At 49.2% G+C, this 27,156-nt stretch overlaps 1 protein-coding gene and 1 long non-coding RNA gene across 4 annotated transcripts; one reads left to right on the top strand and one right to left on the bottom strand.

The window, feature by feature from the left end:
* Positions 1-2,870: 2,870 nt before the first annotated feature.
* On the top strand, positions 2,871-27,104 carry Parp16 (poly(ADP-ribose) polymerase family member 16). Of its 3 annotated transcripts, none has more exons than XM_060384883.1 (7): positions 2,871-3,055; positions 3,521-3,804; positions 13,644-13,781; positions 17,756-17,962; positions 21,878-22,049; positions 24,725-24,866; positions 25,717-27,104. In XM_060384883.1, the coding sequence occupies exons 2-7, from the start codon at positions 3,631-3,633 to the stop codon at positions 25,850-25,852; spliced, it is 969 nt and encodes a 322-aa protein (XP_060240866.1). In that variant the 5' UTR covers positions 2,871-3,055; positions 3,521-3,630; the 3' UTR covers positions 25,853-27,104. The 3 variants fall into 3 exon arrangements, with proteins under 3 accessions (XP_060240866.1, XP_060240865.1, XP_021505265.1); XM_060384882.1 differs by having other exon boundaries at positions 2,871-3,070; XM_021649590.2 differs by lacking the exon at positions 2,871-3,055 and having other exon boundaries at positions 3,301-3,804.
* On the bottom strand, positions 9,316-17,837 carry LOC132654607 (uncharacterized). The gene is made up of 3 exons (XR_009592249.1): positions 17,703-17,837; positions 13,538-14,198; positions 9,316-10,507 (listed from the first exon to the last, which is right to left on the bottom strand). It is a non-coding gene; the product is annotated as an uncharacterized LOC132654607 (long non-coding RNA).
* Positions 27,105-27,156: the final 52 nt, after the last annotated feature.

The raw sequence follows: 27,156 nt of genomic DNA, 5'->3' as shown, positions 1-27,156 counted from the left end.
CACAGTATAGTCTCTAAAACACCCTTTCTCCAAAACAACAGAAAGTACAAGGCATGCAAAGACACAGGAAAATATGACTCATACAGCAAAAAACAAACAAAAGCAGGCAGCAGGGACTGGCTGCGTCAGTGGGCAGAGGTCATATTTGACAGATACAGGCTTCAAAGTCACTGTTATAACTAAGGAGCCAAAGAGCTATGATTAAAGAGGAAAGGGACTGTCAAAGGACAATGTCACACCAAATAGAGTATATCACTGGAGAGAGGAATTGTTTTGTTTTATCCTAGGTCAGCATGAGCCACATAGTTCCAGGCCAGCCTGCATCACAATAAGACCAAAAGGAACATAACAAGATTTCATAAAAGTTTTATTGTTGCTTGGCATGGTGGCGCATGCCTTTAATCCCAGCACAAAGAGCAACAACAACAGAAAAAATCTGCTGGACTTCCAGGAAGCCCAACAAAAGTCAAGTAGAATAAATGCAAAAAAGTATATAAAGATACATACCGTGGCAAAAATACTGAGAGCCAAAGACCAGAAGGGAATGTTTCATTTCATTTTATTGTTTTTTCAAAACAGGGTTGCCCTGTCCGTCTTGGAATTTTCTCTGTAGACCAGGCTGGCCGCAAACTCACAGAGATCAACCTACCTCTGCCTCCTGAGTGCTGTGCACTACCATGCTGGGCAAGGGAATACATTTTAAAGATTTCTTTCTCTCTCTTTTCTTTCTTTCTTTCTTTCTTTCTTTCTTTCTTTCTTTCTTTCTTTCTTTCTTTCTTTTCTCTCTCTTTCTTCTTTCTTTCTTTCTTTCTTTCCTCCTCCCCCTCCCCCTCTTCCTCCTCTTCCTCCTCTCCTTCTCCTCCTTTCATGTGTGTGAAACAGACAGAGAGGCGCGCGCGCGCACACACACACACACACACACACACACACACACACACACACACAGATTATGTGCACCACACATGTACAGGAGCCCTTGGAGGTCAGAAGAGGGCATCAGATCCCCTGGAACTGTGGTTACAGGTAGTTATGAACCACCTTATGATAAAAATGGAACCTGAATCTTCTACAAGAGCAGCCAGTGCTTGTAACCACCTCTCCAGCACCAAGGTGGAAATCTTGAAAGCAACATGAGAAAAACAAACTTGTCATAAGGCAACCCAAATAAAATTTCCTGCTGACCTTTCAGCAGAGACATCAGAGAACAGGGTAGTAGCAGTTGGATGACATATTCACAGCTCTAAGAAAAAAAAATCAATAACCTGAACTTCAGATCAGTAAGTAAGTAAGTAAGTTGTTCCAAATGGTCAACAGCTGAAATACACTATCCAGGAAACCCTAGGTGGGCTGGGATGTGGCTTAGAAGTAGACTCAGATGCAAGGAGGCCCTGGGTTCAATCCCCAGCACTCGAAAATAAAGCGGTGCTGGGCTCTGAAGTGTAGAAATGTTGTCAGCATGAGCTCAAAGGCACGGTGTGGGGTAGTTCTGTGCTGGGCCTCAGAAATGTTGCCAGGTGGTAACTCAAGTTCACAAAAATAAATTAGAGCCGGAAATGATAATACTAACATAACAAAACTGTAAGTATAAACGCTCTGTTCTTTCTCTGATCCATTAGTATGTTTTTTTAAAGAATTGTAAAGATTTTGTTTGTTTGTGTGTACGGGTGTTTTGCCTGCAAGTATGTTTGTGCGCCACATGCATACCTGATGTCAGAAAAGAAGACGGCATTGGATCTTCTGGAACTTCCGTTGCAGAGGGCTGTGAACTGCCACTCGGGTGCTTGGGAATTGAACCTGGAGCTCCAGGAGAGGACAGGAGTGTTAGGTCCCACGGAAGTGGAGTTACCAGCTGTTGCCAGCCTCCTGAGGTGGGTGCTGGGAACTGATTTCAGGTCCCCTGGAATTGCAGGAAGCTCTTTTACTGGGCAAACCATCTCTCTGGCCCTTTGTTAATATTTTTTAAAAATACATTTTTAATGCTTACCCGGCAGGAGAGATGGTCAGAAGGTTTTCTCACAGGTGAGGCTCACTCATTTCACTCCAGACATTCAGCAGCTACTTTATCGGTCTGGGTGCTCCGTGGGGCCCCAGGACTTCGGAGGTTTAGGGGGTTTTATTTGGTGATTTTAGATCAGCCTAGGCCATACAAAAGCCATTATCGTGAGGACTCCTGTGGGCAGCCTGCACGTGGCCTGGGGATGTGGCCCTGCCTACCTTCTCTCCCAAAGTCTGATGAGCACAGGGCCAAGTCCCACCAGGATGCCCAAGGAGGGGGTTTATTTCTCAGAGAAGGCCGGGTGAGAATGTGTATGTTTATTCATCTAATTAATATGTTCGGTTAAGTTTCTGTTGTTTTGCTTTGTTTTTGTTTTTGAGATAGTGTTTCTCTGGGTAATCCCGGCTGTCCTATAATTCATCTGTTGACCAGGCTGGCCTTGAACTCAAGAGATTCGCCTGCCTCTGCCTCCTGAACGCTGGGATGAAAGGCCTACACCATCACCGCCCAGCACATAAGGGGCATTTTGATCTAATAGTTCAGTCCTGGCTTATGCTTAGATTTTTACGTGATCAGGTCAGACAGTTTTGTCTTCCTCGTGAGACCCTGAGTAGGGGCAGGTGACGCAGTCTATCCTTACACTTATTTATTCTGTGTATGCGTTCACGTGTGGGCATTCTTGAGCCATGGTGAGTGTGTGAAAGTCACAGGACAAATTGCTGGAGTCAGCTCTCTAACATGCGGCATCTGGGGATGGAACTCAGTAGTCAGGACTGACAGCAAATGCCTCTACCCGTCGTCCAATCCCTGAGTCATCTTGGAGTCCGACCTTTTCCCTTCCGCTGGGTTAGGTCACTGATCCCTCTGCCCTCAAAAGCTTGTTTTCCCGGGCTTCCTGTTAGAGGCCTTCAGAAAAGGAGGATCTTGGGAAATTTGGGCAATTCAGAGGGCGCGTCTTGAGGAAGTATTGCCACCACCCCGAGCCTCAGTTTCTCCGGGTGTCCAGTGGCTCCTTCCGTGCAGCGCGTCAGCTCGGGAGGAAACGGATTGATTCAACAGGTGGCAATTCCCAAGGCAAGAGAGGCAGCAGGCTCAGTCCGCAGAGCCAGGACAAAGGCAGATCCCAGGGGCCGGGCAGGGTGGGTTTCCACCTGGGGCTGCCGCGAGCATGACTGGCAGCGGCGCGGGCACCCTGCCCCGCACCCAGGGCGGCCGGGACCCCGGGGGGCGGCGGGCTGGGGGGAGCCGGGCCAGGGCGCGGAAGGGGCGGGCCCGCGCCGGGTGGGCGGAGCGGCGTGAGGGCGGCGGGCGGGGCAGCAGGCCGTGCTCGCGGGCAGCGGCCGGGCAGGCCCGGAGGGCCCGGGTGCCGCAGCGGCTCCTCCGAGTCGGGGACCGCCGGCGGGGTGCGAGAGGCGGCTTTCCAGAACCCCGCGTTTCCCCGCGCCGAGCGATCGAGCCCAGGGCTTGCAGCGGACGCTCGCCAGCGCGTCCTCACCCCTGTCATCTTGTCACCTCTCTGCCTAGCTCCACCCCCCCGGGCTGGGAAACCCGGCCGCGGAAGGTCCGCGGTCCCCCGGGCCCAGGCCCCGCGCCGCCCCGCGTCGTCCCCTCTGGCCGCGCGCCACGAGCCCGGGATGCAGCTCTCCAGCAGGGCGGCAGCCAGGGAGGCGGCGAGCCGCGACGTGCTGGCCGCGGACCTCCGCTGCAGCCTCTTCGCCTCGGCGCTGCAGAGCTACAAGCGGGACTCGGTGCTGCGGCCCTTCCCCGCCTCCTACACCCGCCAGGACTGTAAGGACTTCGAGGCCCTGGTGAGTGCGCCCTGAGCCAGCGTTGCTCGCCGCATCCTGGGCCAGGTGGCCCCGTGGAACGGCAGCCAAAGGCACGTCCACCCGTGTTAGAAAACACACCAATTCTCTGGACTTCCTGTTCGCAGCCTGGCCTTGGGGAAGGTTTCCATCAGCAAGAACACTCCTGAACACCTCGTGTAGACACATTGCCGAGTCATTTGGTGGCTACTTCCTCGTCTTGGTGGCTGACTCCCAGGAATGATGCGAGGAATAGCGCCATAGTCCTCCACAAAATGCTCAGCTGTGGCCCTAAAGGGGCGTTGCTCTGAGCCAGCTGTTCTGCCTCACTAGAAAGTTGTCTCCTCCCGTTGCAACTAGTTAGACTTTGCCCTTCAGAGGAAGCTGCACGTAAACGCTTCTTATACAAAATGTCACACACAGTACACAAGTTTTTTATAATCTGATGATTTATAATTCTGAGTACTGGGATTACAAGCTTCAGTGCCAAGCATGGCCTATAAGGCATATAATTTCTCTCTTTTTGGTTTTTTTCAAGACAGGGTTTCTCTGTGTGTAGCCTTGGCTGTCCTGGGCTCGATTTGTAGACCAGCCGGGCCTTGAACTCACAGAGGTCCGCCTGCCTCTGCCTCCTCCCCCAGTGATTATAGACGTGTGAAACCGTGCCTGGTGGCATATAATTTCTTGAAGACTTAGGGTCAGTACTCCAGATGTCAGCTATCCTTGTAATCTAAATATTTGGAATCACCTGGAAAGATACAACTTGCCAAAATTGACTCCGTGAAAAAAAAAAAAAATAGAAAGTAGTGGTGGGGTACACCCACAATCTCTTACCCTCTTACTCAGAAGGGTAAGGTGGGAGGAGCACAAATTTGCGGTTAGCCCGGGCCACAAAACGAAATAAGCAAACAAAGGGCCTAGCTGCTTCATTGATGAGTTCTATTTCAAATACGGGGGTAAAAAATAATTGCAGCTTCCGGCTGGAAACTTAACCGGGCTCAGAAGTTAAGAGCACTGTCTACTCATCCAGAGGTCCTGAGTTCAATTCCCAGCAACCACATGATGGCTCACAGCCATCTATAATGAGATCTGGTGCCCTCTTCTGTCACACAAGCACACATACAAATAGGTCAGCCTCAGTTTCTGTACAGCCTGGATTACATAAAACTATCTCAAACAGAACAAGAAAGCAGGAAAGAAAAAGAGGCTGGAATGTCCTAGGTATTGAATCTGATAAAGGTAATCTGAGAAAATTGTTGAGCAGTTCCATTTCCAAGTATAATTGCAAAAATCCAGAGCTGTAGAGATGGACGTTAGGAGCACTGGCTGCCCTTCCAGAGGACTCAGGTGTGAACATGGCAGTTCACAGTCATCTCCCGACAGTTGCAGGGCTTCTAAGACTCTCCTCTGGCTCAGTGTTAGGGAGTCAGCTAATATACTGAACCATCTTAGCTAATGAAATGTTCAGAATGGACAATGCGTATCTCCCACCATCTCTGATGAGGTCCGGAGCGCTGGGTTTCCTTCCTCTCTGCTTTCATTCCTTGGAGGTCCATCAAAGGCTCCCCCTGGCGCTTGCAGTCCTCACCAGGTGCTGAGGATACCTCAAGTCTTGCCCACGCTGCCTGTGCACGTCAGGGTACGGGAAGTGGGAAGTCAAAGAGACAGGCGAATCGGCTCCCACCGTGGTTCGCTCTGCCAAGCCCAGGTATTCGCTCCTTTGAGTTTGTGGTGTAAGGGACTTGAGCACAAGACATACATAAGTTTGACAACAGCTATTTATAGGTCAGGTGACTTCAAAGGCTGATTTTCAAGGAAAATCAAACCCGGTCTGGATTTCACTTTCTGTATCATTTTGTGGCTATCTGAAGGAGGAGACTTAGGAAGTTGCCTTTTTTCCCCTCCTCCCCTCATCTTCTAGCTGAAAGCATTTGGGTGCCCTTGCCACTTTTGGCCAGTCACAATTACTTTCTCCACACGCCTAGCCTAGGTGTTGTTGCTTTGAACAATTAGTGCCCTGGTCTGAGTGGTTTTATTAACTGCTGCCTGCTAGAGAACACCTTTGATGAGCCAAGACCCTGCCATGAGGCATGGTCCGGCCTTATCCTGCCTCTGTCCCTAAAGCCCTCAGTTATCTCCTAGATGCCTTGTTTTGAGAAAATTTCTATGCTGCCAGCTCTTTTGATTTTTACACTAAGAATTCTTTGTGCTCTCTGGGGCTGGCCTGGGAGGTGCTCACGCAGATTTGAGGCATCTGAGTATGTGCTGATTGCCCGAGCTAGAGGCTCTGACCTTGTTTCTGGCACAAGGGTTGCATAAACCTTTATCAGGCCAGAGACTTTATAGCACTCTTGGGATTTCCCAGCCTGTTGCCTTTTGTCCCCAAGCTTACTGTGTTGTCATTTGACAACCTTGTCCCTGTCTGAGAACTATTAAGCTTTAGTTTGTTTGTTTTCCTTTTAAAAAAATACTATGCGGGGCTGGAGAGATGGCTCAGTGATTAAGAGCACTGGTTGCTCTTCCAAAGGTCCTGAGTTCAATTCCCAGCAACCACATGGTGGTTCACAACCATCTATAATGGTATATGAAGCTCTCTTCTGGTTGCAGACATACATGAAGACTGAACACTCATATACATAAAATGCCTAAATAAATAAATTAAAAAAAAAACCTATGCCCTGGTTTTCTGCTGGACCACAGACCTTTGTAGGGTTGGAGGTGTCTGGTGATAGTGCCTCTGAAATGACGCCAGCCTTTCCGTGCTCAGGTGTTTGGGACCTAAATCAGTACCAGCATCTAAATCAGCATCCTTGGGGATTGTTAGGAGGGCAGAATGGAGCTGGGGAGCTCCATGGGTGAACTGCTTGCTGCACAGTCTGGGGATTTGGGTTGGATCCCCAGAACTCACAGTGACAGGAGAGAACTGACTCCTGAAAGTTGTCCTGTGACTTCTGACTTCTGCAGTCACTGTGGCACACATGTGGACACACACACACACACACACACACACACACACTACCGGAGGCAGAAAAGGCTGATCTCTGTGGGTTTAAAGACAGCTTGGTATATATATTGAGTTCCAGACTAGCCAATTAGACTCCATCTCAGAAAAATTAACTACTTAATTAATTAAAGTAGTAAAAAAATGTATAAGCTGAGACGAGTCCCCTATCCTGAGTCCCCCTGATACCATTTCTACTCAATGCTTGGGAAACTCTACTCCTTTAGGACTCCTATGAAAGTTTTTCTTGTTCTGTGGCCCACTTGCCAAAATTTGTTCTACCACTGGGGTATTTATTTATTTTGCGTGTGTGTGTTCACACATTGGTGTGGAGCCTTGAAGCTGACCTTCGGTGTCTTCCTCATCATTGTCTATTCATTGAGGCAGGATTTCTCACTGTACCTGAAGCTTGCCAATTCCAGCTAGTCTAAGCTAGCCTGAACGGTGGTAGTATAGCCTCCACACCTGTTGGCTTTTTTTGCATGTGTTTTCGGGATTTAAACTCTGGTCCTCATGCTTGCATAGCAAACACTTTATCCACCGAGCTATCTCCTAAGGCTTCGCCTAGCCCCCTGCCCTTTTAATGTGATGCTGAGGACCAAACCCCATACCTAATATTTGCTGGGCAAGTACTTTGTCAGCTGAGCTGTATGCCCAGTTTGTGGTGGTGTTTTTTAAAGCCCAGGCTGGCCTGGGATTTGGAATCCTTCTGCCTCAGACTTCTGAGTACTGGGATACAAGTGTGCACTACTATGCCTGCTTCTTTCATAACTTTAAAAAATGGCTCTCACAAATAATGCCGCAACGAAACACCCTTCTACGCTAATAGTTGTTCACATTCTCATGGTCTTCTTGAAGCAAACGCTTCAAGACGTGGTGTTGCTGGTTCAAAGACTAATGAAGCTCTGTGAGGATATTGACATTTTCTGGGATAGACCCAGGCTTTCGACCTTGTCCGACAGTGAAGTCCCCCAGGAAGCTGTGAAACAAGTGAATAGACAAAACATCCTGATGTCTGGTTGTCGTCCTTACAGCATGTGACTTAGTTGATCACCATAGCCCTGGCATTGGCATTCTTCTGGTTTGTAGGTTATATGGAGCACTTCAGTTTTCCTACGAATTGACTTGAGGGTTTTCACAAGTACTCAGGTGCTGGGGAGGGAGGAATTTAGATTAGGTCTTGTGTAATAAAAATGCTTTCGGTAAATACTTGATTTTTTTATTGTTGGTGTTGTTTTGTTTTTTTTAGACAGGGTTTCTCTGTGTAGTCCTGACTGTCCTGGAACTCACTCTGTACCCCAGGCTGTCCTCAAACTCAGAGATCCACCTGCCTCTGCTTCCCAAGTGCTGGGATTAAAGGCTTGCACCAAAACTGCTCAGTAATACTTGATTTTTAAGTGTGGTTCTTAGTCTTTCGGATTAACTGTACCTTTCAGTGTTCAGGACCAAAGTGAGGGCTTTCAGTGTGCCAGGCAGGTGCTCTACTACTGAGTATTGCCATATTTAACAGCTCCACTCAGAGATGGAGTATGAAGAGTAGAGAGAACAAAAGACACAGCTCCAAAGACTTGGGTACCTTCTGGAGGACATGTGCTGGGAAAGATGTCTCAGCTGTGGGAGGTAGTGTGGGGGTGGATGGGTTGGGGTCCCTGCTCAGGTGCCAACCACTTTCTGCCAACCATCCTAGCGGTACACTGGTGGGCATTAGACTGGTTGGTGATGAAGGTGATGGTTTAGGCAGTGCTGGGGATCTAACCCAGGGCTCCATGCTCGCTAGGCAATCACAGTGTAGGAGCTGAGTTACACCCCCAGCCTAGTATTTGTGTGTGTGTGTGTGTGTGTGTGTGTGTGTGTGTGTGTGTGTTTGTAGGGGTGTATTTTCAAAGGTCAGAGGACAGAAATTGGAGGGAGTTCCTTCTCTCCTCCCACCATGTGGGTTCCAGGGCTGGAACTCAGGCAGTCAGGCTTGTCACCTTTATCTGCTGAACAGAAAGCGTCTACAGGTCAGTTCTAGAAGTAGCAGCCATAGGCTGACTGACATTCTGCTACCTGAGGTCACCGATGCCCACAGCCAGCACCGAAGAAGGCATTTCCAGAGAACTGCCTGTGCCTGGAACCCCGCTATAGTTTCTCCCTTAGATGGCAAATTCGTATCTCCTTACCTCTGCTTGTCTCTCACCTCTCTCTCCCTTTCCCTTCCTTTCTTTCCTTGAAACAGGCCTCATGTAGCTGGCCTCCAGCTTGCTATGGAGCCCATGTACCTTGTCTGGTCTTTGGCTTCCTGGTCCTCCTGCCTCCTCCTCCTGAGTGCTAAGAGACCAGGTGTTACCACCATGCCCAGTTCATATGCCCCAGGAACTGGGTCCAGGGCTTTGGGCTTCAGCCAACTGAGATTCATCCCTAGTTCCCTCGTTAATGTGTTTTGAGACTTATGTCTAATTATTTTATTTGGATCTCTTTACATACAATCTATTTTGTATCATATGCTTTCCCTTCCCCAGCTCCTTCCAGATTCTCCCCACCTCCCGACTTACGTCATGTTCTTTCTGTCTTTCAAAACAAACAAACAAACAAACAAACAAAAAAGGTCAAAACAAACAAACTAAAAACTAGCAAGACAAAAAAAAAATACAACGAAATAAAAAATTCATGCAAAAATCATGGGGTCCATTTTGTACTGGCCAGTGCACCTGAGCATGGGGCCTGCCCCAGAGCGTGCGGAATACCTAGTGACACTCCACTGGGGAAAACTGATTGTCTCTTTCCTAGCAGGTCTGCTTCTTGGTTCGGGCGGAACTTTGTGCCCACTTTCTTCCTCTGTGCTGAGATTTTGTCTGATTTAAATCCGTGCAGTCCTGCCATATGCCTGCTGCCATAGTCTCTGAGGTCACATGTGTTGTATCTGGATGATGCTCTCCCTTGGAGCCACCATCCTGATTTTCACAGTCTTTCTGCTTCCTCTTCACATAGACCCCGAGCCTTGAGGGGAGAAGCTTTATAAAGAACATTCCCGTTAGGGCTGAGTGCTCCAAAGACAGTCACCGTCTCCATGTTGTACAGTTGTGTGTCTCTGTACTAATTACTGTGTACTGTAAGGGTCTCTGCAAACACCATGGCCAGGAGCACATCAGTCTGATCCCTGTGGGGCAAGAAGGAAGTCTAGTTCAACACGATTCAGTAGCTCGTGTCGGTTCACCCTTGACACTGGGCAATTTATTTTAGGCATATTTAATCACAGCACAGTTGAGGAGTTTCCTGATGTTAATCAGTGCCGTGTGTACAACAAAACTTAAGACACAATTACATCAAAACTCTTTGTAAAGTACACATGACATCTTCCATAAGGGTGGGTCCTTATTACATGTGACATCTTAAGGGGTTCAGAAAGGCTCTGTGGTGGTCTCGGGTCATACAGAGAGAGCAGAGGTCACCAGGCTATTAACCATGCCCCGTCCCAGACTTCTGGGTGGAAACAGGCTACACATCTCTTCCTTTGAACAGACAACCCTGCATGTTTAACATCCCTGGATCCCCCAGTGCTTCTCTGTGAGTGCAAGAACCTCGTGTCTCCTGCAAGAAGAAGCTTTTCTGATTGAGAGTTGAGTGATGTGCCGATCTGAGTCCTCGCCAAGTGTGGTAGCTGTGGGTCTCTGGTAGAGAGCTTTTCTGCCGGTCAGCTGGGAGTCACGAATGAATGGAGATGGGCTAGAAGGAATGGCAGGATTAACTAGGGATACCCCGGGACCTGGGTCAGAACCAGGAGGCTGAGTGATTTAGTTATGTTTGTTTCGGGTGTTTGGACTTCGTGTACGTGTGTGTGTGTGTGTGTGTGTGTGTGTGTGGGTGTGGGTGTGTGCGCGCGCGCGCGTGTGTACTACATACATGCCTTATTTGGTACTGCCGATTAGCTCCAGAGCTTGTTACGCAGGAATGCTACCAGCTGAGCTACATCCCCAGACTCCAGTTGTGTTTTATTGTCTTTGAGGCAGGATTTCACTCTGTAAACCCGGCTGGCCTCAAATTCTTGGCAGTTTTCCTGACTCAGCCTCCCAAGTGCTGGGATGACGGGCATTCACCACCATGCCCACTCCCCCAGTCCATGTTAAGTAAATCTAGATTTCCGTGGTCTAGGTGTGTGTTAGGCCTGGCATGCCTGTATGGGGTTGCAGCATTTACCTCGCAGCCTTCGCCTGGCAGCCCTTCGTGCCAGCTGGGTCAGTCCTCACCTCATGGTAGCTGATGTCATTGTTTGGTCCCCAAGGCAGGTGGCCTTTGATTCATTCTCTTCTCACCACTGTCCCCACTCCCTCATCCCCTCTGGCACTTTCCTAACGATTACTTTTTTTCCAAGTGTTTTCTTGCCTGCTGTACCTTGTCAGCAGCTGTCACCTGCATCTGGGTGGCTCCAGTTTTGCCTGGTGATGAGCGTCACCTGCAGACAGCTTCCCGGGGAGCTTGTGGGCTGGTGGAGCTGGTGGGCCTTTTGTGAGGCTGGGATCTCCAGTGCAATAGCCTTTAAGGCTCTCCCCAGACTACCCCTTGCTTGTTTTCTGCCGTCCTGTCCCAGGGGGTGTTTAGGTCCAGGATGAGCCTTTGAGGGCCTGAGTGCTCACTCCTCTGGTATCCCCTGGCTCCGCTCTCACAATCCCCCCACCACTGCTGGTGCAGTGAGTTCCCTTCCAACTTGCCCTTCCTCCTGACTGCTCATTTTCTTCCACCCGGCATTAGTAAACACATCCCGCTGTGGATCTCTTGCCCACGTGGAATCTCACTTGGCAGAGTGTTTGCCTAGCTTTCGAGAAGCCCTGGCAGTGTCACGTAAACCTGGCATGGTGGCACACACCTGTAATCCTTGCACTGGAGAGTATGAAGCTTGAGGCTAGCCTGCTCTACATAGTGAATTCCAGGACAGCCTGAGCTACATAGTGAGACACTATGCCTTAAGTATCATTTAGGTTATTATCCACTGAGAGAAATTCTTGCTGTGAAGCCTTGGATGTCATGAAAGGACCAGGCTGGCCCTGACTCTGTGGTCTTCCTGTCTCCTGAGTGCAGGTCTGTGCCACCATTTTTTTTTTTTTTTTGTTCATATGAAATGCCCTTTTAACTGGGCATATTGTATTTTATCTGGCAACCCTAGTTGGGTGTTTTCACTCCAGGGGTCCTACTACAGTGGAGACAGGGAAGACTCGTAACTATTAGAGCAGAATAATGTGAAAAGTGAAGTGGGCCAGAAAAGAGTGGACAGATGGAGGCCGGGAAGGCAGGGTGAAGCAGTGGGAGGGCCTGGGAGGTGACTGCTCCTGCAGGGAGCTTGGGTGCGGCCTGGGGCCAAATTAGAGCTGGTAGGGCTGTTTCCCATATTGCCCGAAGCCCCTAAGAGAGGCCTAACTACTGCTCTTGTGTGGGGCTCTCGGGGCCCAGTTCGGGGCGGTGGATAGGGCCGTGGCTCACAAGATGGGAATAAGTGCTGGGGAGTCAAAGAGGTGGCTGAGCTCTGCTCTGGGTTAACACGTGTAATAGGTAAGCAAACAAATCAATGGAATATGAGTGCAGGATAGGAGTGTGGGTGTCCTTTGTTATTTTTTTTTTCTCTTTTCACCCTCTTCTTCCTTTTCTCCCTCCCTTCTTTTCTTTCTTTTTCAAGATGGGGACTTATGGATCCCAGCCTGGTGTGGAACTTGCAAGAATGACCTTGAACTTGAGCTCCTAATCCTTTCCATCTACTGAATACCAGGGTTATAGCACTTCCGCTGTGCTGAGCATCGAGCCTAGGGCCTCTTAAGTCTTTTGTTTTATAGGTAGTGTCTTGCTTTGTTTTCCAAGTTGGCTTCAGACTCACAGCAATCTTCCTGTCTCCGGCTCTTGAGTCTGGAACTACAGGAGTGTGTGTCCAGGCCTGACTATAGAATATTTTGTTGTTATTGTTGTTTAGGACTGGAGATTAAACCCAGGGCCTTGTGTGTGCTGGGCAAGCAACCTGCTGCTGAGCCACATCCTAGGGCTTCCCTTCCTTCCTTCCTCCCTCCCCACCTTTTTAATGTCTCATTATATAGTTCAAGTAGGTCTTGAAATCATTAGGCAGCTCCCCAGGTAGCTCTGATTTTTGATCCTCCTGCCTCAGCTTCTCTACTTTGGGTATGGCAGGCATGGATCATCAGGCCCAACTGACAACGACTTTTCTCTTACTACATTTTAATTTATTTATTTGTGTGTGTGGGTGGGTGGTGCAGGTGTGCCACTGCAGTGTGGGGAGGTCAGAGTGTGGGAGTCACTTCTCTCCTTCCACCGTGTGGGTCCTGAGGATGAAACTTGGCTTGTTAGGCTTGACAGAAAGTGCCTTTACCCACAGAACCTTCTCACAAGCCGGCGGAGAACACTTTAAAATAAGGGTTCTTTTGCTTCCTTCTTCATTTCACCAAGACCCCCTCTCTAATGCCTCCCAGATGGGCAGGACCTGGTGCCGAGTAGATGCTCGGTGAAAAGCATCTATTCATTGTGTTCATGAAGGGAACGTGTAGGGACCAGGGACCACGCATTTGGTAATTCCTGCAGACTCCAGCCATCCCTCACAGTAACATTCTTGCAACTGAGGGTATCAGTTGTAACAGGGCGAAGACTGAAACCCTCATCAGCTCAGGTCATGTTTTGTACCAAGTGAATAAAACAAAGCAAAACCTTTTAGAACTGAAATTTTTCACGGTTTGGTATTATTTAGGAAGGAGGCTGATTTACCTTGGAAAATTCCTCGTGTTAGGAGTGAAGTTTTCTGTCTCACCACTAGAGGGCGTTCAATCACCATTGTAGCGGGGATCCTTGCTAATGGAGGTTCTCCTTTCAGCTTGCGGATGCTGGCAGGTTACCCAACCTGAAGGAACTTCTCCAGTCGTCCAGAGACACAGACAAACAGGCCTGGGACCTGGTGAGCTGGATTTTGTCCTCCAAGATCCTGACAATTCACAGCGCAGAGAAGGCAGAGGTGAGGCTGGTGTGGAGGGTCACAGCTCCCTAAGGCTGGCTGTTTTGGGACAATGCCAAGCTAAGCCAGTAGCTCTGAGACCTCCCTGAGCACCACTGGGCAGCTGGCTGAAAATGCAGGTTCATGGTTGTCACTTTCAGAGATTCTTATATGTCTGGCAGCCAAGGAAGTTACACAGCGGCAAGTTCTGCTCTGCAGGTCAGGATGGGGCTCCTCCCCTGGAAACGGGGTTAACTATGGCGTACTTCCCTTGGGCAAACGTGCTTTAGCCATGGAGCAGTGGCTAAGAGCACACAGAGGGCTCAAAAGTCTATCAACCGCAGGTATTTCTGATAAGTGAAGGCCCTGTCCATGCCTCCAGGATGTCTCTTAGTACCGGAACTTGCGTGTACAAGGTCTGGAGTTCTATCCTGAGCACTGGAGGGAAGGGAAGGGGAAAACAGAGAGAAGAGGGGAGGGGAGGGGAGGAGAGGGAAGGGGAGGGGAGAAATGGAGTTGGCTTAGTCCCGCTTTTAAACAGAAAAGTACCCCATAGTAGTGGGATACTTCAGTTTTACGTCCAAATCCTATTTCAGTCCATTGCTGAGGTCCCAACTGTAAGGCAAGACCGAAGTGATCTCCAAGAGAAGCAGTGACAGAAAGGGTGTCACCCAGCAGTTTCTGGCAGAAGCTAGATGTCCCATAATTCAGTTTTTCTTGCCTGGCAGGGAGCTCACAGGACATGGCGAGGACAACAAGGTCCAGAGTGGATCATGTGGCCTCTGGTCTGGCGATCTGCCCTTTGAGGGGCACCAGCGGGATGGTTATCTGTGCTGCTGCTGAGCTAGTCAATTCCAAATCAGCATTTCATCTCAAGATAGAATGTTTTTACACTGGGTGGCAGTATGTGTGTGGAGGTCAGGGGACAACTTGTTCTTCCAGCATGTGGTTCCTGGGATTGAAGTCAAGTCGTCAGGCTTGGTGCAAACACCTTTTCCCCACTGAGCCATCTTTTTGGCCCTCAAGTTAAAAACTTAAAAAAAAAAAAATTGTTTTAGATGAGCTTATTTATTTGACACATTTAGTTATGCAAAGAAAATATATACAACTGCCTAAAAACAGCCATGTTTTCATATTACTAAACCCAGAAGTAGCCAAAACATAATGAACTGTAGATTGGACCACAGGATTTAATGCAAAAAACCACCCCGTACAGAAAAATGTCTTGTAACTTCACTGAATCCAGTATTACACTGTGGTTCTCTAAGCTCCTCAGCTTCTTCCGAGTGTTCAAGACTTACTCATTTGTGAATGTGAGCACTGGGCATGTATGCCCACATGACAGAAAAGGGCATCGGGTCTCATGGCTGTGAGCCACCACGTGGGTGCTGGGATCAGGCCCTCTGGGTGAGCAGCCAGTGCTCTTAACCGCCGAGCCAGCTCTCCAGCCCACCTTCCTCCAAGTCTTTTGCACTTTCTATTTGCTGAAGATCAGTAGATGGAGCCTGTAACCACCTGGGATCAGCATCTGGTTTTCCAAGACAGGATTTATCTGTGTAGCCTTGGCTGTCCCCGACTCACTTTGTAGATCAGGCTGGCCTCAAACTCACAGAGATCCTCCTGCCTCCACTTCCCTGAATGCTGGGATTACAGGCGTGCACCACTGAACCCCTCTTTCTGGCTGCTTCTTAATGGCATAGTTGGTTTTTTGTTTGTTTGTTTGGTTTTTAACCATCTTCTGCCTCCATTTCTTCAATCTTTTCCTTTTGCTGCGTTTCTTCTTTTTCACATATCACTTTGACCAGTCACTTCACCATGCAGGTCTTGATCCTAATCTACCCCAGGCAAGGACTGGCCATGGTCTCTTGAGCTACACAGCTTACTTGACAATGTATTTATTCTTATCTTAGTCGTATGAGTGTTTTTCCTGTATGTATGTCCATGCCTGGTACTTGAAGAGGGTGTCAGATCCCCTGGAACTGGAGTTCCCAGTGGTTATGAGCTGACATGTGGGTGCAGGGAACTGAACCCTGGACCTCTGCAAGAACAGCAAGTGCCCTTAGCCTCTGAGCCATCTTTCCAGCCCTCTGCTTTTGGTTTTTGAGACAAAGTCTCCACATGTCACCTTACTGTGTAGCCTATAAAGTCATGGTAGACCTCCTGCCTCAGATTCCTGCGCTCACAGGATTGACTCCTAAGTCCAGCTCTAAGGATTCAATTTTACAAGTGTCCCTAAGTGTCATGGATTTTGATCCCAGGGATCCTGGTATTACAGGGACATCCAACATTGCCGGATGGTAAGGAACATAAGGAGCCAGGGGGAGAGAGTCTGTATTCCGAATACTTCTTTGCTGAATTGAGATACAGTGATTTCTTCAGACTCCTGTGGGATCAAGGCCCCATTAGATGTTGGGCATTACAGCTAAAGCAGGTGCAAGAGTGTATCCTTGATGTTTGAAATGTGGGTGGTGTCTGGGTGGGGCTGGAGAGGTGGTTCAGTGGCCGAGAGTACTAGCCGTTCTTCCAGAAGACCTGGGCTCAGTTCCCAGGACCCCACGCAGTGTGCAACCGTCCTTAACTCCACTTCCAGGAGACAGTGCCTTCTTCCAGCCCTCTCGGGCACCTGCATGCATGTGCTGCCCATGCAGAAAAATAGGCACACACATATACTTAAATAAAATAAATACAATTTTTTTAAAATGTAGGGGCGGTGGGGCACAGGAATGTCAGTTTTTTATTTTGCCCAAGTCAGGACATTTGCCTACCATGTATTATCATTTTTTTTTTTTTTTTTAAAAAGGACCAATTGGCTGGGCATGGGGAGGTGGAGGGAAGAGGATCAAGGCCATTTGATAGCAGCTTGAGTCCCATGAAATCTCAAATAACCTCAAAAGACAAATGGGCTGGAGAGATGCCTCAGTGGTTAAGAGTGCTTGCTGCTCTGGTAGAGGACCTGAGTTCAGCTCCCAGAAACCACGCAGGGCAGGTACCAACTGCCTGGAACTGTAGCTCCGGGGCATCCGGCTCCCTCCGCTGACCTCCACTGGTACCCTGCCCATTTCATAAATAAAAGAAAACCTAAAAACAGCAAATATGCTGAACAACAAAAAGGATGAGAGAGAGAGAGAGAGAGAGAGAGAGGTGTTAAAAATGAAGAAAAAAGGAGCTTAATCCCAGTACTTGAGAGACAAAGGCAGGCAGATCTCTGTGAGATTGAGGCCAGCCTGGCCTACTGAGTGAGTTCCAAGACAGCCAGGGCTACACAGAGAACCTTGTCTCAAACTACAACAGCAGCAGCAACAACAACAACAACAAAAGAAGAGATATAAGAAACTCCAATAAAATAAAATAGTGAAAATAAAGACGCCTACAAGGAGCTTAGATGGCTGTGTCAATTAGATTTTTCTAAATAACGAACCAGCCTGAAGTTTAGGGACTTAAACGATGAAATGAAAATATCGGTTGTGCCAGGCGGTGGTGGTGGACTCCTTTTATCCCAGCACTCAGGAGGCAGAGGCAGGTGGATCTCTGCTCTTTAGAAAAGAAAAACACCTGAAGAACAGAGAAGGGACCCTCGGGTTAGGAGCAGGCCATGCTTCCCGCCATCCTGTAAGAGTCCTTAGCGAGAAGCAGCCTTGAGCTCTCACAAGCTCTGAGCTGGGTTATAGAGGCGCAGCTTCAGAATTAGGACGTTCCGATGGGCAGTAATCCCAAGGCTTTAGGACGTCTTCTTGTCTGTCTTCCCTTCCTCCCCTCCTTCCCTTATTTCCTCCGTCCTTTCTTTTATTTTCTCTCATGTAGCCCAGGCTGGCCTTAAACTTGACATATAGCCAAGGATGACCTTGAACTCATGATCTTCCTGGCTCTACCTCCCAAATAAGAGGCGTCTCCGCCTGTGCCGCATGCTGGCTGCAGGGAGGGGCATTTCTGCAGCACACTCACCAGCTCCCGAATGAAACTTCGACTCCCTCATGTTCCACTTTCGTGTTTTCAAGTTTGAAAAGATCCAGCAGCTGACGGGCTCCTCTCACACACCTGTGCCCACCCCGGACTTCCTGTTTGAGATCGAGTACTTCGACCCGGCCAACGCCAGATTTTATGAGACCAAAGGAGACCGAGACCTGATCTATGCCTTCCACGGCAGCCGCCTAGAGAACTTCCACTCCATCATCCACAGCGGCCTGCACTGCCACCTCAACAAGGTGGGCCCGGGGCACCCTGCCGCGGAGCTCGGGAGGGGTGGTGCTGGGCGCTGCTCGGCGGGGAGGACAGGGTTGACCGAGGCCACAGCACTCAGTGACCTGCAGACCGGCAGCACGGCCCCGCCCACCCAGGTCACCTGACTGCCCCTCAGGCCAGGGCTGACCTTCTGAATCCTGGCGCCACCTGCATTTTGACAGGATCTCCGGGAGATTCTGGTTGGGGAAGCATCTGTGATTTCCGGCTTTAGCTCTGCATTAGGTCATATGGGAAGCTTTAAAACACCTGGTGCTGGGGCTGGAGAAGGATCAGGAGCTAAGAGTGCTTGCTGCTCGGGGATCTGGGTTCAACTCCCAGCATCAACCAGCTCACAGCTGCCTGCAGCGCTAGTTACAGAAGATCCAACGCCCTCTTCTGGCCTCCATTGGCATTGCACCATACAGACTATACAGATGTGACCATACAGACGTGACCATACAGACGTGCAGACACACAAACCTACAAATAAATAATTTTAAATAAAGAAAACAAAAATAGCCGTATTAGAGAGCTTGGGCCATAGCCCAGTTGGTAGAACGTCTGCTTGCACTAGGCTCTGAATTCAGCCCCCACTACCTACTTAAGCTAGGTGTGGTGCTGACCATCGATAGTCCTAACACTAGGGACGCTGAGGCAAGAGGATCTGAAGGTCAAGGTCATCCTGGGCCACATGAGACCTTTTCTCACAGAAACAAATGAAAATCTCGATGCCAGCTGCACTCCAGACCAAGTAATTGAGATACTGTGGGGGAGGAGGCCCACTCGTGTGCTTCACCAACGCCCAATGCTCTTAACGTGTGGCTGGCTCTGGTCACCCAGTATGGATGCTGGAAGAGCTGCTACCCAGGAGCACCTTGTTGGAAATGTGGAGCCTCAGGCTCACCTTAGATGACACAGTGAGAACCCAGGATTCCGGGGGGACCGTGAGCATTGCTGGGCTCCTGTGAGCCCTGAGAAATTTCAGTGTGCACCAGGAATCACCAAGAGGAGGTGTTGTTTGTTTGTTTGTTTTGTTTTTGTTTTTTTGAGACAGGGTTTCTCTGTGTAGCCTTGGCTGTCTTGGACTCACTTTGTAGACCAGGCTAGTCTCAAACTCAGATATCTGTCTGCCTCTGCCTCCCAGAGTGCTGGGATTATAGGCATGCACCACATGTGTTTAAGAGAAGGTTCTTTATCAGAACTGTTTTCCTCTGAGTTTTTTCTTTTTTTGAGTCAAAACTACGTCAACCACCTCTTTCTTCTGACATTTATCCTATCTATACAGTCTAGGGACTGTAGCTAACAGGCATGGCAGCCATGTGGGCCTGGACAGAGGGACTGTTCCACCTTCTGTGACCCCAGTGCTCACTACTCTCTGAGCACAGCAGACGATTGGAGCGGCTTCTTGGTGTCCCAGCCCCAGGCGCAGCAGGGCTGCTCTTAGGCCAGTGGCAAGGGCATCTGAGGTAGTGGGTGCCTCGGGCCTTCCCCAGGCAGAGCAGCATCTGTCTTGTCTTGCTGGGCTGGCTCCGGGAGCCTGGGCTCAGCTGCAGCTGATGTAGCCCCGAGGCTGGAGAAGAGGCTTCCAGCCCTGCTGTGTCTGATTAGTGCGGAGGGTTGTGCTGGGGTGGCGGGCTTGATGCTGGTCCTGAACTTACTGTTGGCCAGGCTGCTGGAATCCAGGGTCTCCGGCTCATCCTGAAGCTTGCCTGGAGACATGGCCTGAAGTTGATAGTCTCTGTTCGCCTCCATTCACGTGCCCAGGCAGTGTGCCGCTTAGTGAATGTAGGAGGCCTTTGGTACAAGGACTCAAGCTCTGGCCTCTCGTCAGAGAGGAGGGAGGTAGCTCATGTGCTGGGGGAAGGGGGAGCAAAGGGGCAGTCACTGCGAATTTATCTTGGGGGTAGAAGTGTCCTAGGACTCTCTCGTGCTCTCTGCTCACAGCAGCCTGGCACAGGGTTTTGAGTCTCAGGAACTGAAAAAATATATAGGGCTTAAATAGAGAATCAATGTAGGGGCCATCGAGATGACTCAGTAGGCAAAGGTGCCTGCTGCTAAGCCTGATGACCTGAGTCCAACCCCAGGTACTCAGAAGGCAGAAGAAAGAACCAACTTCCACAAATTGTCTTCTTACCATGGTACGCATGCACACACACACACACACACACACACACACACACACAGAGTGAATAAATATTAAAAAAAAACTGATGTGGGATCTGATCAGAGGGTGTTTATTGTCCCTGGAGATCGTCTCTGTCAGGTTTTAAGAGATGAGGACATTATTCAACTTGGCAAGGGAGCTTTCCAAAAGTCAAGCAGAGAATTGCCCCAAGCTTTCCGCACAACTGTGACAGCCACTGAATAGGACATTTCTCAGTTCCAGAGCAGAGGATGTTCTGTAGTGACTGCTTGAGTCCCATATCATCTTAAGATCCTGGGACTGAAGCTGGGCGTGAGGGTGCACACCTGTAATCTCAGTGCCCAGGGAGTCAGAGGGAGGCAGTCCTCTGTGAGTTCCAGCCAGCCTACAAAGTGAGTCCAGGACAGCCAAGACTACACAGAGAAACCCTGTCTTAGAAAAGCAAAACAAGGGGGCCTGGAGCGATGGCTCAGAGGTTAAGAGCACTGGCTGCTCTTCCAAAGGTCCTGAGTTCAGTTCCCAGCAACCATATAGTGGCTCACAGCCATCTATAATAAGGTTTGGTGCCCTCTTCTGGCATGCAGGTGTTACATGTAGGCAGAACACTGTATACATAATAAATAAATTAAAAAAAAAAAAAAGAAAAACAAAATAAAACCAAACAGACAACAAACCATCCTGGGACAGGGTCCACAGACAGCAGATGAATTTCAACTTGAGTATCAAAGTCTATCTATCGATAGATGCTACTGGAATGCGATGACAAATGTTCTGTGTCTGTGTGGCTAAGTGCCAAGATGGATGTTGCTGTGACTACAGTCGTGATCAACTTCTGGTACCTGTCATAGCCAGAAAGACTGTGTTCCCTGTGCCTGCTGTAGGCTCTGCTGGCCAGTGCTCACCTGCCATTCTTCCTTATGGAGGAGTCAATTTAACACCCCTTGTCAGCCAGCCTCATCCTACATTCCTGGATGCTTTCTTAGCCCACACCAACATAGAGTAAAACTCACCCTGCCTCTCTTGCCAGGTCCCTCATTCAGTCCCAGTTTCTGGGCAAGGGGATCTCATTCTTCTTCAAGTCATAGGGAGTGGCTTTGCTTTTGCAAACCTGTAGGTGTAGCTCTGTTTAGTGCCGTGATACAAAGGGGATTACTCTGTTATAACAGCAGCACTTCTGATGGCGTGCCGCCCGGGACTGCCACCGTCTCTTATATGCCACATAGCCTGAGCACGTACATTGCTTTTTGTACATTATGTCTGGCTGTGTGTGTGTGTGTGTGTGTGTGTGTGTGTGTTGCTGAGGACTGAACCCAGGGCCTGTGAATGCTTAGGCAAGAGTTCTGCCACTGAGCTACACCCCTAGGCCTACCTTCTGTCTGAATCATTGCCATAAGCTTATGGAGGAGAACTTTTACCAACATTTTGTAGAAGTAAAAACTGAGACACAGAATTTATGTAACCTGTTGGAACATTGAAATGAGGTCTGTTTAAACTCTGATATCATTGTTGTTTTTTTCATTCAGTCTTGACCACAAGGTACAGCTCATTTGCCAGGCTAGGTGGCCAAATCCAGTCAGTTAAACTCTTCTCAGATGGGAATGTGTTCAGTAATAAGCCCTGTGATGACATCAGAGGTTGCGGGAACATGAAATTTGTAATGTTTTCACCTCTGTGGAAGGAGGACATATGCCATCTTGTGATGGCAGCCTTGCATTCACTTCATGTGTTTCATTTCTGTTCACCTCTGCTCTTCCAGACATCTCTGTTTGGAGAGGGGACCTACCTCACAAGTGACTTGAGCCTGGCCCTCATTTACAGCCCTCACGGCCGCGGGTGGCAGCACAGCCTCCTTGGCCCGATCCTTAGCTGTGTCGCTGTGTGTGAGGTCATCGATCATCCAGATGTCAAGTGCCAAACCAAGAAGAAGGGTGAGTGAGCACTGGACCCGAGCCTGGCTGCAGGCACCTGCTAGCCCAGATGTGGGTGGAGGGCCATTGCATGCGTAGAGATGGGTTGGTCCAGAGCAGGACAGATGCTGGCCTTTAAGGAGGAGCGTGTCTTTTCAAGGATTGAACACATGACAGAAAAAGGATCAGATACGCCTTTAAACCCTAGCACTAGGGAGGCAGAGGCAGGCAGATCTCTGTTGAGTTTGAGGCCAGCCTGGTCTACAGAGTGAGTTCAGGACAGCCAGGGATATATGGAGACCCTGCCTCAAAAAACAAAAGAAAACAAACAAAATGAAAAAAGATGAGATACTATAAGAGTCAGGGAGTGCTGGGGGAGGAGCTGACACAGAGTGGCTGAGTGGGTCAAAGCAGCCATAGGAAGCTTTGGGAAGGAAGCCGGATATGACAGACGAAGGCTCAGTGGTTAAGAGTGTTTGCTGCTCTTGCAGAGGACCTGCAGGAGCAGCTCGGTTTCCAGCGCCCACATTGTAGAATTCACAACCACCTGTAACTCTAATTTCGGGGGATCTAACATCTTCTTTTGGCTTCAAGGGTACCAGGCGTTCATGTGGTGCACATACATACATTCATGCGAAACACTGAGACATATAAAAATTCAGAAAAAAACTGACAAGTGGAAGCTAATACGTAAGGTGAGGGCATGGCTCCGTGAGAGTGGGAATTTGGTGTTATCACTGGGCACTTGGCATCAGCAGAGAACATGGCACACATTTAACATTCGGTAGATATTTCTCAACAAAAGCTGAGGATAGCGGGCCCAGACCTTCTGGGCTACCTTGGGGTGTGCTGGAATCCCCAGGTGACCACATGGCATGCGAGGCTATGGACTGTCCTGGAGCAGCTAGCTAGGAGCCACCTCCACTCCACTGCCCTGAGGTGTCCCTCGAACCATGTGCCCTGGCCTCTCCCTCCTCCTTGGCGGAAGAGTCATAGGAATGTCCCTCCAGCCTCCAAACTGGGCTGTTGGCTTTACAGAGAGGAGACTTCAAGACACGGACTGTTCTGGCCTCTAATGTGAAACAACTTGACGCCCAGGTCTGACAACATTCTCCCAAAACAGACAAGGAATGCTCCCTCCTTGCATTCATGATTCTTAGCAAATCTGCGTATGGTGACAGTAAACATCAAAACAAAACTGCTCGGCCTCTGCTGCCACAGAGCCCTGGCTTGCAGTTGGTAAAGCTTTTCATGTTATTAAAAAAGCTAGCATGCTGCCACCCTTCCTCCCCCTCTCTCTTTCAGAGTATGGACAAGCTCCATAAAGCACTCGCCTAGCATGGACAAGGCTCCTGGGGCCAGCATTACACACATACATGTGAAATCCACAACAAAGAAGCAAAACAAAACAAAAGACATTGCTGAGGTGGCAGCATGAGCCGTAGTCTCAGTTTGTAGGAATTAGCGTCAGGAGGATCGGAAGATCAAGGCTAGCCTCAGCTGCATAGTGAGTTTGAAACATAAAAGAATAAAGCCAGGTATTGTGGTGCATACCTTTAATCTCAGCACTTGAGAGGCAGTCAGGCTGTTCTCTGAGTACAAGGCTAGCCTGGTCTATATAGTTAGATTAAAGCCACACAGTGAGATTCTGTTTCAAAACAAAATTAAAAAAAAAAAAAAATCCTGGGCATGGCATGGTGTCAAACACCTGTAATTCTAGCGCTTGGGGCATAGACAGGAGGGTTGGGAGTTAAAGGTTATCCTCAATTACATGGCAAGTTCAAACAAACAAAAATCTTACTAGGAGTGGTGGAATTGTCTTTATATTTGTTTTTGTGTTTGTGTTTTTTGAGACAGATTTTCACTATCTAGTAGCCCTGACTATCTTGAAACTCACTACGTAGACCAGGCTGACCTTGAACTCACAAGAAATCAGCCTGCCTTTGCCTCTCTCTGAAGGGCTGAGTTTAAAAGTGCTGGGATCAAAGGTGTGTGTCACCAGGACCGGAGGAAGGAAGTGTCTGAGAGCTCCAGTCTGGTTCGGTTTATTCAGAATGCCTCCTAGGCCCTGGGGAGGTAGCTGGGTCAGGATTGGGGAGATGGCTCAGTAGAGCATCCACCTGGCAGGTGAGGCCTGAGTTCCAGCCTCAGCACAGCATCACCCTGAGACTTGTGGACAGACAGACAGACAGACAGATGAGTAAGCAGCCCTGCTCCAGCTTTGCCTCCTGATGAGTTCTTATATCATGGTTCTAGAGTGTGTGACGCTGCTCTGCAAGGTCATTTTTAGCTAGGTACTGAGTTCAGGTACATGAGACTTCCTGATAGACAGACAGACAGACAGACAGAAGACAAGCAGCAACTCTACTCCAGCTTTGCTCCCTCGTGCGTCCTGGTCCTAGAGCGTGTGATGCTGATCTGCTATTTCAGCCTTCATTCGCTTCTGCTTTCTCTATCCAGCAGTCTTATTTTCTTCCCTCACCTTTCCCTATCCTTTCCCGCATTTATCCTTCTGCCTGCCAGAGTCTCCCAGCCTCTGCGCCAGGTCACATAGGAGCACAGATGCATCCCTCAGCCTGCTGACCGTCCGTGCCTCAGGACCTCGAACCTTGACTCATTTCTGTTCCTAGTTTGCTGCTTTTGTCGTTGTGCCCCCACCCTCACCTGACAAAGTGTGCTTTCCCCTCCTTTTTCAGACTCCAAGGAAGTGGACCGCAGCAGGGCAAGAATCAAGCACAGTGAAGGGGGGGATGTCCCCCCTAAGTACTTCGTAGTCACCAATAACCAGCTTGTGCGGGTCAAGTACCTCCTGGTGTATTCTCAGAAGCAGCCTAAGCGGTAAGAAGGCCGTCCCTCATGAAGGGTAGGAGGTAGCTGATGGCTGTGTTCATCAGCATCGCTGTCCCCCAGCCTCAGGCCTCTGATGCCGCTGGACACCTGGGGGAAGGGGTGGGGAAGCAGAGAAGATGGACTGACTCTAAGGGCACCAAACCTTCTAGTGGAGAAGATCCCCTTGGAAACAAGCCCATTTGAAGGGCTGCATGAAGTCAGACTGGGGCCCATGGTCTGTCTGAACTCCATTCCAGAACATGCCTAGAGGCGGGATGGGAACCAGACGGCCTGAGAATGTTAACTTCGCGTCCCACAGGGCGTCTGTGGACTCGAGGTATTTCATCTCTCTAGCGATGTCAAGGATGGAGCTCAGTGGTAGAGTGCTTCCCTGGCATACATGGGGCGATGGGTTCAGTACCTAGTATTGCAAAAGATATAAAATAAATGAACAGGCAGTGGTGCCTGTTAATTCCAGCACTTTGGGAGGCAGAGGCAGGTGGATCTCTGGTCTACAAAGTGAGTCCAGGACAGTCAGGGCTACACAGAGAAACCCTGTCTCAATGACACCACCACTCCCCCCCAAAAAGAAAAATGAGTTATAACTGGCAGTAGAGGAGCTAAAAACGGAAGAGGGTGAGCTCACTGCATAGCTGTCTTTGTGCATTTAGAAAATGTTCTGTTGAAAGGCGCGTTGGCGGTGCCAGGGCAGACAGCTCCAGATCTCTCAAGCTGCCGCACGAAGCTTCTCGCAGAGGATGAGATTCATCACATTGTGTTCTCTGAGCCAGGACTTCTTGCACACACTTAAAACAAAAATGTTTTTCCTGAGTTGCCAACTCTCTTTCCCTCTGGGCAGGGCCTCCAGCCAGCTCTCCTGGTTGTCCAGCCATTGGTTCGTGGTCATGATGTCCCTGTATCTGCTGCTGCTGCTCACTGTGAGTGTCACCAACTCCTCCGCTTTCCAACACTTCTGGAATCGCGTGAAGAGATGATGCCAGGCGCTCGGAATGGGGGCCACTTACCCGTGTGCCTTATGGGAGCTTGTCCCCTACCTCCTGTGACTCCCATCCAGCCAGGTCGAGTCTGGGAACCCATTGTGGTGGTGTGCACAGGAAGGTTTTCATATGCCATAAATGTACGAGTTGCCTTTGTTGGTGTGCCCAGCCACAGTCCAGTCAGTGGGGACCCCTGGCCCCTCATTTGTCAGTTTCAGGGGTGTCTTTCCATCTGCTTCTTCCTAAGTAGTTTAGGGAGGTGGCTCTTCAGCCAGGGCCAGAGGAAAAAGTCCTGCTGCATTTAAAAGTGTCCAAGCTGTCGGTGGTGTGTTTACAATCACTCAGAGGGAGGCTGGCCCCAGCTTCGATGCCTTCTGGAAGACAGAACATGTGCAATGGGGATGATAAATCATTAGGCGGTTGCCTTGTTTTGACTCGAGACACCCAAGAGGGACAGTCGTGTTTCTCATAAAAATCAGTGGGATCGTTCGGGGATTCTGTCAGCTTTAGTCTGCGGGTGCAAAACATTTTAACGGTTTTCTCAGATCAACAAACAGTCTCTGCTGCAGCTGTACCTCCCTCCCATCTTAACCACACAAGAGAAGGAGCCACGAGCAGGATAACAAAATGCACACTTAACAACTAGAAACTCTTGTCATCTTTTTCTAAAAACGACCAACTGCTGATCACAGCCGAAACAGAACCAAATGTTTGTTTTCTGTTTCTGCTTTCTGTTGTTTGTTTTTAATTAGCTGTTTGATAAATTAGCTTCTATGAGCAGAATAAAAGGGGCAATGTCTGGGAGTGGCCCAGATCCACAGCGTCTTTCCTGGCTCTGTTATAGAGAGAAGGAAGGATCCAAGCCATAGGCTCACTAGGGTCTTCAGTCCCACGAAGCTGCCTTCCCACACTAGGCTTTTAGGGGTTCGGTGGCCTTCCAAACAGAGGCCTGCCTCAGTGGGCCACAGATGTACAGAGGCTGAATCTCCCCCAGAGGAGCTGTCGTCTTTGTGAGTAAGCCTGAGCATTAGCTGTTAGCAGAGAGCCCCAGCTCTGTGCTGTGGTAACTCCCTCCTTCCAGCCAGGCTTCTACCAGGAAAGAGCCCTGTCTGCTGGGAATGAGATTTCCACAGAGAAGGAGAAAACAATTTTTTCCTACAGTTTGTAAAGTTTGTGAAAAAGCCACTATTATGAGTTTTAAATCAAGTAGTGGGACATTTAAAAACCAATAAAGATATTTTCCTAAATACCAAGTTGTCTCTGTGACTGTCTGCAGCCTCCGCTCAAGTCAGCTGGACTCA

Source organism: Meriones unguiculatus, chromosome 6, assembly GCF_030254825.1.
Source record: "Meriones unguiculatus strain TT.TT164.6M chromosome 6, Bangor_MerUng_6.1, whole genome shotgun sequence".
NCBI classification, from domain to species: Eukaryota; Metazoa; Chordata; class Mammalia; order Rodentia; family Muridae; genus Meriones; species Meriones unguiculatus.
This window is presented reverse-complemented; position numbering and strand designations above follow the sequence as displayed.